We start from the raw sequence: 15,562 nt of genomic DNA on the forward strand, positions 1-15,562 counted from the left end.
TCTCAGACCAGCTCTATAGGATTTAGGTCGGGGATTTGTGGGGGCTTGGTCATCTGTCACAGTACGCCACCTTTGTCTTTGTTCACAAGATAATACTTACTACATAACCTTGAGGGTTATTATCTTGTTGAAAAACAAGTGATTTTCAGTAGGTGGTTCCAGACTTTTGATAGGTACTGTAGCTATGTTCCTGCGATTTCAGACACTGAGGAGAAGGCTGTATGACAGCCATGAATGCTCATGCTAACAGTCAACCTGAAGAACCATGGGGCAGTGGGAGGCTGATCCACAGAGCTCAGAATCACTAGGGAGCTGCACTGAGGCTATAACACAATATACACTATCCTATAGGAATCAAATCGCCAGTTCGTTGGTATCACACTCGTAACTGCAAACATTTCATCAGTAACCCTCTGCCCAGAGTAAATATACATTATCTTATTAAAGAATAATAAGTGACCATTTAATTCTGTAGCTAACCAAACTAATGCATTGTCAATGAATCCATGTCATAAATGCATACAAGCAAGCTAATGTTACTGTAAACATACTGCAGGCTTAATATGTCCTGAGACCGCAGACTGAGATGAATGCTGGTCTCGATCACTGGAGAGGCAAATTGCCAAGTCTACCCTATCAGGTTCTGGCCCCGCCCTCTTACCTCTCTCATTCCAGGAGTACGCTGTGGAGTGTTGCTCGTCATGCGAGTATACACTGTATCCGTGCAATTGCTGAAGCATTGCCCGCCTGGAAGCACAACCTACTCCCCCCCGTCCCGCACCAAGAGACAGACAGACAGGCAGTACCCAACGATCACAGAGAGGGAGAAAGAAAATCAAATTGAGTGTGTGAGCAGTTATGGTTAGAGAGTGACCTTTGCCCTATTTACAAGACCGCGTGGCTGTTTTTGCATACTGTTTGCCTTAAATGCTTCAGGTATGGGCTAAACAAACACAGTGCCACTGCAAACAGACCAATTTCTACAGCTACTTGATTAACATGCCATGGGTTGATGGAAATGTCTTCCAGTGCTTTCGCAAATGAGAAGGATCCAAGGTGGCCTCAGATACATACAGTATGAATGCATAATGTTGCCTTTTCACTGGAAGCTGAAGCCCTTGCTGAAGGGTGGAAATCATGGTCGTCATTGTTATTTCACGCATAAAAACAGGCAACTATTGTTCTCTTGATCAATGTTGCAGTAATACCCCATGGCTGACTAATTGCATATTTGCTTATTTATCTCTGTTACAATGTGTTAGCAACTGAGGAACATAATGGCTCTTTTGTTCACCGGCTTGAGCAGAAGCAACAAATCTGACAGGCAATTTGGAGCCTCCTGGTGTGTTGGTACATGACCATGCCTGAGATGTTTGCCCTTGAGAGCTGAGAGCTACACGGACTAGAATTCCGACAAAACATAGAGGAACTTGCAAGGGATTTGGGACAGGAAGTGGTTGAAGGGTAGGGATGGATGGAGGTAAAGCTGGGGGCAAGGCCTCAGCAGTGCTCACATAAAGGACTGTAAAGATGAAGATGCACGGATGACACGGTGAATACCACAGAGAGACACATGCTTTCTCCATCCCCAGCAAAGTCGGGACAGCATTTCCTATTGCCAAGCCAAAATGCATTAAGAATTTGGGATTATTCACCTTTTACCAGCTTCTCTGATTCAGTATCAATATAAGAGCCACAAAATGAATGGGGATGTATTTTATAAATAAAGTCTCATCATAGTAAAAGATTGCGTGCAAATCAGGCATGACTGCTTTTGTTTACATCAATAATGTCACTTGCCCTTTTTCCCTCACTGTCATGCCCTGTTGCAGACCTAATTAGAACTCGGTACCCTTTTCGCCTAATTGGCCATTAATTATTTTAGTTTCCCTGTTGTGGTAGGGCTGCTTTAATAATTCAGACAAAGTAACAGCAAAGAACTAGAGGGAAACATCTCAAGTCACAAACAAAACCTTGATGGAAGACAAGACATCAGAGGAACCACCAGCTTATCTCCATCTCCACCATCTCGGCTCCATCTCCACCGATACATAGCAGATTCTCCGCGGTGACAGATTACTGGGGCAGATTAGCAGGGAGCAGCACGCTTCATGATGAAACATTTCAGGTGATTCTCACAACAATACTTTTCTGGTCAGACACTCAAATACTGCATGTTTAAGCAGATTTGTGAGATAATGTGACATTTCAAAGCATGTGATTTTACTTTATAAATAAATTCTCTCTATTTCGAGGCTGGACTTACAAGACAATGTAAATTGAGGGGAAAATTTCAAAGTATAAAGAAGACGATGGAAGCTGATCTTTTGTTTCCTGTCCAACTCTGTGGGGATTTCCGAATATACAATAATAGAAAAATCTATGAGACATCGTAGCATTTCACAAAATTTAATTTGAATTTGCATTTATAAACAATTGGATTGGATGACCTTTAATATTTTCCTATTAATGAAAAACACATTGAAGCTATTGGTTTACCCTAAGGGATGCTGCCTTATTACATACATCAGTATTGATGTGTCACCTTCTTAGGTGTACACTGCATTAGAATCGGTATCTTTTATAATGACAGATTAAAGGTTCATAGCACTAGTGCAGCAGAACAGCCTGAAGGAGTCTTAATCTTCTTGTATTCAATCTGACATCTTTCACAGAAATACAGTAACTTTTCTCGTGAATTGAATTCTCTTTGAATGCATTTCTGTTCGAGTCTTTTTTTAATGGAGCCTGGAAGGTAATACTCTATAGCCTTTTCAGGGATGCCTGATTAAGCAGCCAGGCCTTGGACTGTGACTGATTCACAAACACTAAGCTTCTGTCTTGGCTGTTTGTACTAACAATCTCGCAACCGGACTACACAACACGTCAATCTGCAGAAAGGCAAATCGGCCAGTCCGGATTCGTCCCTCGTGGCTTTGTGTGGCCCTTCCTGGTAAGAATAAATATTTGCCACTTCAGCCTCCTCATTATCAGGTATCTTGAGTAACCCGAGGATAAAGACAACATCAAAACAGATGAGTTATTGCCCACATAGCAATTCAGTTCCTCCAGTGTCTTGGTTGCGAAAATGAGACTTCTTTTGATGTAAAAGCAGGGCGTATTACACCAAACAAAGTCAGCCCGATTGTATGACATTGCCTATATTAAAATTGTATACATGTTAATGGTAATCATGCAATATAAGCTAATGTTCAGTACTCAATTGTTCAAGTTGTGCTTCATTAACATATTAATTGAAGATTAACGACAATTCTTTCAGTTGATACATCTAAATTCCATCCACAGAAATCTCTAGACTGTCATATGGAAGACAAGGTCAATCCAGAGAATGTAGAAACAGCTTCTGACACTAAGGTCAAAATGCTGAGTATTTTAAGTAAGGAAGAGAATCAATGACCTTTGTTTAGCAAGTAATGTGGAGCTCAGTAAATGACTCGATATTCTTAGCCTTACAGTATTTGGGGCTCATCACTCCTTCAGTCCACGTTAGAAGTACATTAGCATCCTGTTGAGTATTGAGGTCCAACAGTGGCTCTGTCAGGGAGTTTCATTTTGTCATCCACCCCCTAGAGTGTAGCCATTATTACGCAAAGTATTGAAACCCAGGTATGTCCTACTCACCATGGAAAGTTTAATGCCATTCAGACTTTTGTAAATTAAACCTCACAGGAGATGCTAAACCAAGCTTGTGACTCCCAATCCTTATTAAAATCTCTCATATTCTGTTATGTAAAATAACTTCATAAATAGAGTTATAATAGGACCCATAGGACCTTGTGACCAAATAAGGCTGGCTTTACATGTGCCTGAAACTTCTATTTAAATTCTTTTAAAAAATCTATTGGAACCCAAAATCTTCCAGAGTACAGTTTCAAAAAAATGCATACTCCTCAATACTCCTTATGATTATAGCAGGGTGTTACTAGGAGACGAGAAATATTTTGAATGTTTACAAGCTTTGATGCTATTCAAAGGAATGTTCCACGGAGTCTCCTTTGACCTGTACTAGCTATATGTATTTGTTCTCCACCCTGAAACAAAAAACAGCACTACAGCTAAAGTCCAAAAAAGACACGATATGACATGACATGAGGTTCAGGACAAGCGAAGACCCGGCACAATCAAAGACTCGTGTACGGAGACAGGGACAGAACGGGGTCACAGAATGGGTGGCAGTGTCACCTGGTCAACACAATAAGAGAGAGGAAGCAATGCGTGTTTCTGACAGACGTCCTATTGAACAAGAACGGCACTGACATTGCTCAAACCTCAACGGGTAGGAGTTTTTCTCAGTTTTTGGGAGAAATGCTAAACATCTATTTATATACAAAAAAAATGAACTGAGAAACAAAACAATAGTAGCTGGCAGACAGCCCAGGTCAAAGCACTGCATTATGTAGACAAATCATCTCATGGTGCTTGGATGGAACGCAGTGACCGATGACCAGTGCAGCTTAGTGTCCGGTACATGAGCAGCAGACGAAATACTCAGCGTGAGATGTGTAATGAAGCGTTACTCATTTTCAAATATCTTTGTTGCTTTAACTGGACTTCCGTCGACCTCAGCCTTTGCCCTCATTTTGCAAATTTGTATGATGACACAACAATACAGTTTCTGAGTTCTGAATAATAATTCAGCATCATTTTGTTTCCTCTTAATTGACCATAACGAAAACAATAACAGCAAGCTCCCGTTAAAGCACAAGGAAAGCAGAGGGTAATTTCATTTGCGGAAAGGTCAATTCCTGTCTCTTCTTGGAAAAAAAAAATATATATATATATATAAATATATATCGTGCAAGCAGCATTAGACGACAAATGGAAAACAGGTTTGACCACATGGTGCAGAAACCCAGGTGAATGCTGAGATCCCTTTGAGTGGGACAGATCCTCTTGGCTAGGCATGCAATAGAGATGATGACAGATGTAAGGGGGGGTGGGGGGGGGAATGAAGACAGGCACACACCTTCCGTGTGGGGAGCAGGCAACGAGACCTCCATGCATGCGGCTGACTGGACCTTTCGGAAGGGCGGTCGGCTGGGCCCGCGCCGGTTCAGCTTGGGCCTGCCGGCGCCGTAGGGCTGAGAGGTGGGGCTAGTGCAATGTCCATTGACATGATCTGCAACAACAACTGCAAAGCGTTAGCGGAGAACAAACGGATCCAGGGCAGAACTAACGGATCCGGGGCCTAAATGTATCTGCAGCCATCTTGTTGGAATAAAAGAGGCGGATAAAGGCAGAGGGTAGGGGATGGGGGTGCCGTGGGGGGGGGGGGCATTCAAAAAGCTTCTTTCAGATCGTGCCAAAAGAAATATTAATAAGGAAAAAATATATAGAAATAGAGCAGTAAAAGCAGTAGAAAATATAAATAAGCTGCATTAGTATTTCTGTGTGTTTCTTTGTAACCAGCAAGTAATGTCAGCAGGTGCTTAGTAAGTGTCTTTTGGCTGTAGACTGAACTGTAGACTGCATGCAAATTCAAACTGCCAGATAAAGGGCCGATGTCCCCATTCTGGCTCCCAGCCCCGCCTTCCTTCAACAGGATATCACGGCTAATTCACCGTTTATGGCATCTGTGTGTATGGCCGGACAAACAGTGTGTGTGTGTGTGTGCATGCGTGCGTTTTCCCTTTTCTGCACAAAGCTCATTAGGCCTTGGATGTCATGGATACCTTAGCGTTTCTTTTAAAACCTCTTTTTTCTCCCAAGACAGTAACAATGCAGCTACCCTAGATGTCACAGGCAGGATGACACCCTCCCTTTGATTTGTCAGTAGAGGGGAATATTTAGGCCATAAAGATGACAGGTAAATGAAATCTCCTACATGATTCTTCTGTTGACAAGTTAGTGCAGACCGGAGGTGCACTGTGAGCACCTCGTCATCTGATGGAACCTCAAAGTCTTCCCAATTAGGAAAGAACGACGGATTTCAGTCCGATAACGGGAACTCGGGGCTACTTCCCTGGCCCTTCATCAGTTAAAACGTTACAGCTCTCCTGCCAGACTACAAACACAGCCACAAAAACTACCGTCTCTCAAGGTAATTTAAACAAAGCTGTAAAGAGTCTGAAGGCCAATGAATCAATGCATTAAGTCATAATAGTCACTGCAAGAGAGTCAGAAATGCCTTTCTGGCTTTGTGGAGCTGACAGTGCCATGAAAAATCATCAATGATTAAATGGTTATGAATAGTAGTAGCATTTCAGCAATGACAAACCAAAAAGAAAATCACACATAGGTACAGAACCAAAGCAATATTTCTAAATAAGCAAATAAAGTGCATACTCGAGTACAAAAACAGCACACAAGCATGTTATTCTGTTCACATTAAGAGTCACTGGGCAGATCATGGAAGAAACTCATAGTTTCTGCAGACCAAGAGATTGAATTAGATATACCAGAATAATTCATATTTCAGACAAAAGCAGCTTTAATAAGATAAACAGAAGCATAAGTATGCCTCATACAACCCCCAAAAGGCACAGATATGCCAATTATGCAAAAAAAGAAAAAGAAAAGGTAATTGAAAGAGACACTATTCAATAGGAGCCAAATCAATTAATAAATAAATGCAAACATAATGGCTTCTCAAAAGTGAATACCCAAGACTCCCCGACCAAGCTAGTCAAAACTATGTATCATTTTATTTAAAAGACACAGTTGGCTTATACAATATTTTAAAAGGAAGCTCAAGGTTTTAAGTCACCTGGCTCCTGACTCGACTGGGTAACTGTATTACTCAGTAATAGAAATGTCTGAACAAAACATACTGTATAAAAGCACTTATGCCCACCCCCCACCCCCACAACCTGAAACGTCTTTTTCGCTGTCGTCTGTCACACACAAACACAAAGTTGAGTTCTGTCTCACTCTCTCCGTACAGTGGTCCTGTCTGTTTATTGGGCAGGTTATTTATCTAGATTTTTCATGCATAATAAGGGACCTACTGTATGACCACCAGTACATGCTCTCCACATAACTGCATCTCCATCCAGCAAAACCACTACCAACACTGCTTCAGACACGCGATGCTTTAAAAATAGATGAACTGATATGATGCTTAGATTGATGAACTGATGAATAGGAGAGTGCTTGGTGGGGCAATGTAGCTAAGAGCAGCGATTCAGCGGGAGATTTCGGTTTGTTGTGACTTTGCAAACCTGCAAAAATGACTGTTAGTGGCCCAGTCAAGGTGCAGGGAGATTGCCTGGAGATATTTATGTGCAGAGCTAATGAGCATGAGATACGGGTGACCTTTGAAAAATCTAGCAGAGACAGATCTTCAAACTTAAAAACAGCCATAGAAAAATGTCACCAAGACTGTCATATGAGTGGAAAATAGATGAACCCAAAAGAACCAAGCTATTTTAGCTGGCAAACTTGAAAAAGAAAAACAGTTGTCATCCAATGATGAACCATAACTCAAATAAAGGTAAAATAAAAAATATAAAACCGACAATGAAAACAGCTGGCTTTAGCCTACCGTACCAAGACCAGTCTTAAGATCTGTCGGCAGACTTAACTTTCTGCCAGGTCCCTTAACTGAAACAAAGAAAAAAAGCAGCAGTTAATTGTAGACTAAAATTAAGTAAAAAAAAAAAAAAGAAAGAAAAAAAGCAAACAATGCAAAAAAAACAAAACATTTTTTTAATAGCCAAACAAAATTACCAAACAAAAAGAGGAATAACCATGACGATAACGTGCAGAAAGTGCGCACAAACATTCTCGCAGGCAAAGGTCATTGCGATCGCATGCTCAGCAGAGTCTGCCAGGACGCCCTTCTTCACAGCCACATAGAAATTCATTTGCAGACCTCCACTTCACTGTGTTTTGCTCCAGGACTTTGACACAAACATCATCAACTGTTTGCGCGTTTTTAAAAAGTGCATCTCTGTTTTATAATTCAGCCTGATGATTATCTGCAGTTGATTAAACTCCGAGAACTATGCACACATTTGCACACTCAAACACACACATACCCATACAGCTACAAGGATTAATAATCCATACTATAGCCTATATATTCAAAGTAATACCATCATGTTTGCCATCTGCGATATTTTGTAAAACTCTAAATGCATTCCACAAATGGTGTTCAGATTTTTCAGCAGTTACGCTGAACAAATTTATAAGCAATGTCATGAGTCAAGATAACCTTTGTTGATCTAATCATGATGGCTGAAATGTCATCAGTGAAACGTAATAGAGGTAGGATCTATTCTGTGGCACCAAACTTACTGGAAGTTAAAATTGAAAATTAGATAGGTTTGTTGTAATGGTACCAGGGAATTGTACTGACAGTGAGGGGTACTTGCATTCAATATCAACAAGGCACATCTGTTAGGAGAGGTACCTTCATTCAGAGTCTTCACGCTGTTGTTGGGTACAAGCGTGAGGCAGAATAATGCAAAAACCTCTACTATGGAGGAGCTCTACATATGATATATGAAGGCAATACACAGCCACTGAAAAAATTAAGAGACCATTCCATATTTTTAGACTAACATATTTTAAAACATTTTTAAATCCTGTTTTTGTTCATGCTTTTGCTGGCAGAAGGCTACACTAAGCAGCAGGGCGGTTCCAGGCTCAAGATTTCCAAGACAGCAGCACAAAAGAATAGGTTGAAGCAGGAGACACTGGGAACGACCAGAAACCAGCCAGGTAAAGGGCGGAAGCGACAGTCTAATGCCAGAGATGACTGTTAACTTTTCTCATGAATCGTAGGGTGACATCAAGTGACCTTCAAAAGGAACAGGAAACATTACGCTACAGGTGTGAAGTGAACTGCTAGGACAGTTTGTATCCTGAAGCAGGACTGAAGTCCCATAAAGCAAGGAAGATGCCCTTCATTGATGAGAAACAGAGAAGAACCAGGCTGGAGTTTGGACAAAAAAAAATAATATTCACAGACGCACACCCATAAATTGAGAAATGAGTGAAACAAATTGTGCTGTGGTCTCTTAATTTTTTCCACGGCAGTATAATAAACTTACCCCTAAGGGCAAACATTTCAATCATTTTTCCTATCAAACTGACTGTAATTGACTCAAAATACAATATAGGGGAACTGTTAAAGGAGGCAATTTTAAAGAAAACATGGATGGCAGGGGTGGAGGATGGCCTTGAGCAAAGAAAGAATTCAAAGCATTCAAGAGGGCCCCCGCCCCCGCCCCCTCCAGCCCGGACTGCGGAGGAGCACAGCGGTGGCTCTAGCGGACGTGAAGCATCGGCACAATGGCAAAAAAAATCTCAACACAGTAATGACCAAGACAGCATCACAGCTGGAATGGGATGCACAGGCTCAGCCGGCCATCTTATAAACGTAGCATCCTATGGCGATGCAGAAGCGCTGGCCAATCAGACGGACAGCCCCGCCTTCATAGTTATGAAGGCGTAGCCACTTAGCATGTGTGAGCCCTCAGTCTCCTCACCATTGTCCAGCAAGTAGAAGATAGGACTGCAGTGGTTTGCCTTCAGATTGGCCGTGGGTTTGGGCAGGCTGCAGTGGTCATTGTGAGGGGGAGATGGGTAAGGGACTGAAACAAAAACCCAAAATAAGGAAAAGCAAAAGACAAATGAAGGTTTGTGTTTGACAGGGACGATTCCACAAGGAAGTCTTTAGAGGAAGGTGGAGATCAATGTTGGGATATGGGTATAACACTCTAAGTAACTTGAATCTTCTTGTGTGTGCGTGTTTTTTTTATACTGTGAATTACAATTATACATTTTTATTAACTGAATTATAAGCATTACCAGTCGTAATTTTACATGTGGTGTTTTGTTATGGAATTGCGTTTAAGTGTTAAGAAAGCCAAACAAATATATTTTCCATAAGCCTTTGGGTTATTAATTCTTTTTTTTTTCTTGAAGTTCATAAATTGAGGAACCCTGTTTTAGTTTTAGTTCAGACAATTATACCATGAAGACTCTTAATTATTTATGAAGGATCTGTAGCCTGAAGCTATTCCAAACTGCTATGTCTGCATTACAATTTCTTAAAAGTCAAATAAACATACAGTATAATGTTGTTCTGAAATATCATAACATGGATGTTTTAGGCAACTGCTCTGGGCATTTTGCGCATTTTGTTGAATGTTGCAGCCTTACTACTACAGCTGAGTTTATCACCTGCCAAAGGTTAAGGAAAAATATTGAAGTAAAAGCGAAAATATTAAAGTGACTAACCAGAGAAAAGAGCAATAGCTGTATAGGAATGATGGATGCAAATGGGGGGCTGAACATTCCCAGGAGGGACGATGGTGCTTCTCCACCGGCCACAGGGAGATCTCTGATTTCTACAAAGAGCTAAACCATAACATAAGAGTCTGAAGCAGCTGGTGACCCCCTGAGGTACTGAGAAGGACCAAAAAAAAGCTGCAGCTTCCGCTCTCAAGCTTACTGCCCAAACAAAATTAAATTGAGATTTCAAAGATCTTGACTTTGAATGCACATTTGAATCACTATTCAATTTTGTACAGGAGTACTAAAGGAAAAGACTTGTGATAAGTCAGCATGATGACAGAGGAATGGGACGACTTCTTCTTCAGGGTTCTGGCTTCCAGGATTACTTCTAATGGGCAATCTCTCTTTCTAATTTATAACATGACACTGGGTGCATGGGAAAAAGGGTGGGAAAGAGGGCTAAAATTCTGGGAAGAAGGTCACAGATAGGACCTCCAAATCTGGAGAAATGAGTAAATACAGTGGAACAACCTACAGTAGTTACAGTCCCAGAGACTGTGTACATTCATTATTTAAGGTTTTCCTTTCTAAGGGTGCATATGTACTTCTCAGACCCTGACATGAAGGCAAGAAAAATATCACGTCATGAAATGTTCAAATAGAACTGTCTCATTTTGTGATTTGTGTGCAATTTTACAAAAAAGCAACAAAAACATTGACTTTTTACTGTCAAAAGAAAAATGACTGCATTTAGATCAGAGGATCAGCCCATAGCCAGTGCATTTAACAAAATAATAAGGAATTTGTAAAATCGGCCATCAGTCAAAACTCCCTGCGGTAATGTCCAGCCAGACCCCTCCCACGGGTTAAATATGGAACTGTTAAAACCTTTGTGAGGGATAGAACCGACCTTTTGCTAAACTGTGGACGTACTCGGGTTCTGTTTTGGTGCTTCCTGGTTTCTGAATGTGACTTGGACTTGGATTTGTTTTGCTATAGATTGTTTTTGAACTTGTCTTGTGTTTTCCACTCCGCCCTCATTGTGAATCATTAAACCCGCCAGCTCTGTTCGTGGAATTTGGAGCTGCGTTATTACAGAATGACACACAAGCGCACATACATCATACGTGGGTGCCGAACATGTAAGGTATTCAACCTTCTGGATCAGTTTTGTCTTTTCATTTTGCAAAAAAAAAAAAACATCAATCATCTGAGAGCCGTCATTCTCTGTCACAATCAACAGCTTAAGCGGATTCTTCTTTCCCACAAAGAAGTTTTCCCTTTGCTTTTGTTGTCTTTTAGAAGGAGTTGAGTCACAGAGACAGAGAAGAAGCAATACTAAGGGGGATTTAACCAAGTTGAATAAAGCACATCATATTTCACCTCATTTTCTTTGCCTCTGGCACACAAGAAATTACTTTGAAATTACATTTTAAGTAAATTACTAACGGATACATAAAAGTCAGAAAGCATGTGGGGATGCCTCATCTATATTCCATAATTTTGTCACTGATTTTCATATTACATAAACATATTACATATTACCATATTAATAGCAAACAATATGTGCTACTTTGCTAAATAAACTTTATAATAATGTGTTTAATTCAGTGTATGGGGGGGGGGGGTGGTTCAAAAATTCAAAAAAACATACAAACAAATACGGTAAGAATGCCACCTGACAATACTCCTCACAAAAGCTAATACATCATACTCGTGAAAATTGTGTATCTAAATTCACCATTGAGCCCACGTTAGCCTCCTGATAGCCATGGGTGACACTGCCCATACCCTATTATATGAAAGAGGTTAGGGATATGAAAGGCTATGGATATAATTGTTATGTAGAACAGGACATCCCTATTCTAACGGCGTCAATGATTTGTCTAACTTTCATATTTTTGTGGGGAGAATTTTAATTCCAGTAACATGTACGCAGTTTTCTGCCTTAGCATTGATTTCTGCCTCAAACACTATTACAGCCATTAGTGACTAGTTTGAGTTTAAATCTCACATCAAACTCACACATCCTACAGAGGGGAAAAAAATACTTCTGGAAGCATCGTGTGGCAGCGTTTCTTTAATGAAGGTTCCTGAGGTGAACTTTTTCAGCAGGCTAGGTGCAAACACATAACCTTTTCAAGCTCTTGCAGTTGTCATAGCCTCGAGCGCAGGCCATTTCAAATGTTTTAATGCAGCTGTAACATTAAAACTGAGCAGGCTAGCAAATGATACTAGGCATCATTAGAGTTATCCAGGTTACAGACATGACATGTGTAGGTAACTACCAAAATAAAGGAAACAAAGGACTATATAGTATATTCAAATCAGGCTCTTGCGCACACATCTGATTCCTGAGCTAATGAAGCCATTATCATCCTATCAGCAACATGATAGGCAAGCTTAGTTATCCATTATTTTGGCTAGACAAGGAACAGTGAATGTGAAAAATGGGTAATTATCGGAGTACACACAGCATGGGATTCCATGTGGAGGAATTTAACTTTTGGTATTTCCTAAGAAATGGTAGCCAGTGTGATGCTGGCATGGTGATGTGCAGGAACGATGGAGGGAATGTGGATGTGCATACTCCTCGAGTGTGATGTCCGTGTTCGTGACGACAGGCACAGCAGATAAGCAGCTCTGAATTAACTGACTAATTCCACTCCAACATCTGAGTAGGCAGTTTCAACAGGTCTAGTTCATAATGAGGGAGACACAGTGAATGAACCTGCATCTAATAATTCAACCTTTCACAGACACTGGGGAGGAGTCACATGGTCTGATGAGTCATGTTTCACCGTGTTCTCAACAAGTGCACAGGTACTTGTTACTCCTGATAATGAGTTTGTTAAGCTCTCTCGGTACAGTATGTGGTTGGTATGTCTGGTGCGGAGTACAATTTTTATAGTTGGGTTTAGGTCCATTCAACATATTTTTAATAACAAAAACAATTATGAGTGACCGTGTTCATTCTGTGGTGAAGAACTTATAGACTAATGAGTTTTCAGAATGATACTGACCTCATCCACAGGGCCTCTGAGTGGTCTGATGATTATCAAAATGATCAAAACCATGTGCAATAGCTGAAATGGTCACAAGCCAACTGTACCCTTAAGGGAGATTTTGGATTATGAGCCAGTATTTTCTGTCACCATCTGCAGAACACCAACAGTAGAATGTCTCACGGGCCATTGGTGCCCCGTGCCTCTCGCACAGTTCCAGACACTTGTTTAATTGGTGGCAAGGCACAATGAAGCTGTTTTGTTGGCTCATGATGGCCAACCGCCCTAATCAGACACTGCATGTTGGTCATCCTATCCATCCATCCATCCATCCACCCTTCTAACCACTTATTATGGTTATTCTTATGGGGAATCTGGAGCCCTATCCTATGCCACATATAGCACAAAGCTGAATGGGATGCCAGTCAATCACAGGTCACATACATGCACACACTGACATACACAATCATACACTATGGTAGACTCAGAGATGCCAATTAGCATAACTATGTGTTTGGCCCATACTGTATGTTGGTGTTCCATTTATTTTGGCAGTTACCTATTTACGTCATCGCATGCATCAAAGCCCGTATCGTTAAAGCCGCCGATAAGCCTGGAAAGTCCACACCACCGCTGGATACATCTTCCACGGGTTAAGGACATGGAAAATGCCAAAACACCGGGACACTCCGCTGATACTCACCCGTGGACATTTGGTCACCTTTTTGCCGATGCCCTGGTGAAGGAACTAAAAGTAAGACTGAACAATGAAGGTCACCAAGGACATCAATGTGCCGACGGGCAGAGTAACCGTGTCTTTGTGTAGATGCAGGTCATCAGGCTAGGGAGTGGTTACCTGAGGTGGGCGACCTGCTCCGGTCAAGCTCCAAAGACACCTGGTTGTCTGTCAGTTCTGTAAGGCCTGGTGTACCAAGCCGGTGGTGAGTTGTATATCCCGGTGCAGCCGATGTGCAAAGAGGGAGAGGGAACCAAAATCACTATCATCTTACTCATACCGGTCACTTTATAGCCAACATTCCATTGTCAAAATCAGAAACGTATCATTCTCATTCTTAGCCACGTTTCACGAAAATTGTCCAGCGATTTCATTTGTCTGAGGATACCCAGTCCTGTGATAAATAACATCTAAATTATACCTTTCTTTTTTTGAATATTTAAATATTCTCCAATTGATTGAACCCAATAACACAGTCAATACATAGAGGTTGTATTTCACTTCATTACTGAAAATGGAAATTCTTGAATAGACTGTACAGCATATGACATGGTGCGTTCAAACTGTGCATTCATACTGTATTCATCATTATATTTGCATGATCTGACAGTTGTTCTCATGCTGTACATGTTTATCCATTTCCTTATTTTTAACTGCTCACTTCTAATTCACTAAACTCACTGAAACTGTGGTCTTTAAAAGGAATTTTTACATTGGGAAATATCAGAATTATTTAATAATGCAGACTTCTGAACTGACATAAAGAAAATGCCGCCTATTCTCTGATCAACTCTTTTTTCTCATCTTACAGAATAAAACAGGAGAAAAGAGTTCTGGGGGTTCTTCCAGTACTGCAGTACACCCTGTGCCGGACCAGGCACTGCTGCGCATGAAGAAAACCCTTTTATCATTTTCACCATTACAGATAACCCCAGAATTTCAAAAAGGTGACTAAATACGATCAATTCGGGTGGTAAACAGCAACCGAGAAGGACATGCTGAAAAAGCATTTTAACCAGGGCCCAACTGGGGGCTCCTGGGCTAAAGTCATTGTTAGGGCCCTACCTACAGCATAAAATGCTGCTGCAACAAACCGAGAAAAAAAATAATAATTTGGGGACCCCCCCACCCGCCTACATCTCAAGACCCTGGGTGACAACCTAGATTAGCCCATGCGTAAGTCCAACCTTGGCTTTGGGACATGGTCAGTGGGTCACCTGGCCAAATCAGTCACTGGAAGAATAGCATAATTTAGAAAAGGGGCTTACTTTTAACAAAATGTTCTCAATTGCAGTTTACCCTTTAAAAGAATACTGCTATGTTTTTTTTTTGTCTTTTGTTCAGGTATAGAACAAACTGTCCTTCTCAGCCCTGATTTGTCCTTCTGGTGTGCTCCTCAACGGGAATCCATCCATTCCCCCCCCCCACCCCCCCGCACCCCTCCGCCTTCAGCGAGGCCGCACTTACTCTGGTAAGACGTACGAATCCTTTTCTTTGAATCTGAATAAAAGTTAGACAGGCCGCGCATGCAAATGTTGTCTGCCAGACAGCATGCCATCACACCGGCAGTCACAGTGGACGTATATGGGGAAAGAAGAGAAGTGTGGTGAGGAGG

At 41.3% G+C, this 15,562-nt stretch overlaps 1 protein-coding gene across 17 annotated transcripts in view; it reads right to left on the minus strand.

Moving 5' to 3' along the window:
* The window catches only part of LOC111852700 (syntaxin-binding protein 5-like), a 115,852-nt gene that overhangs the window by 8,634 nt on the left and 91,656 nt on the right, over window positions 1-15,562 (minus strand). For 2 of the 17 annotated variants that reach the window (XM_072700246.1, XM_023828899.2), the window contains 7 exons: window positions 15,415-15,486; window positions 14,068-14,133; window positions 13,915-13,947; window positions 9,456-9,560; window positions 7,510-7,563; window positions 4,988-5,140; window positions 662-760 (listed from right to left, as the gene is read on the minus strand). In XM_072700246.1, coding sequence (XP_072556347.1) covers window positions 662-760; window positions 4,988-5,140; window positions 7,510-7,563; window positions 9,456-9,560; window positions 13,915-13,947; window positions 14,068-14,133; window positions 15,415-15,486 — 582 coding nt within the window. The remainder of the gene's footprint in view (window positions 1-661; window positions 761-4,987; window positions 5,141-7,509; window positions 7,564-9,455; window positions 9,561-13,914; window positions 13,948-14,067; window positions 14,134-15,414; window positions 15,487-15,562) is intronic. The other 15 variants (XM_023828901.2, XM_023828900.2, XM_023828912.2 and 12 more) reach the window with 13 other exon arrangements.

This window comes from Paramormyrops kingsleyae, chromosome 16 (genome assembly GCF_048594095.1).
Source record: "Paramormyrops kingsleyae isolate MSU_618 chromosome 16, PKINGS_0.4, whole genome shotgun sequence".
Taxonomy (NCBI): Eukaryota; Metazoa; Chordata; class Actinopteri; order Osteoglossiformes; family Mormyridae; genus Paramormyrops; species Paramormyrops kingsleyae.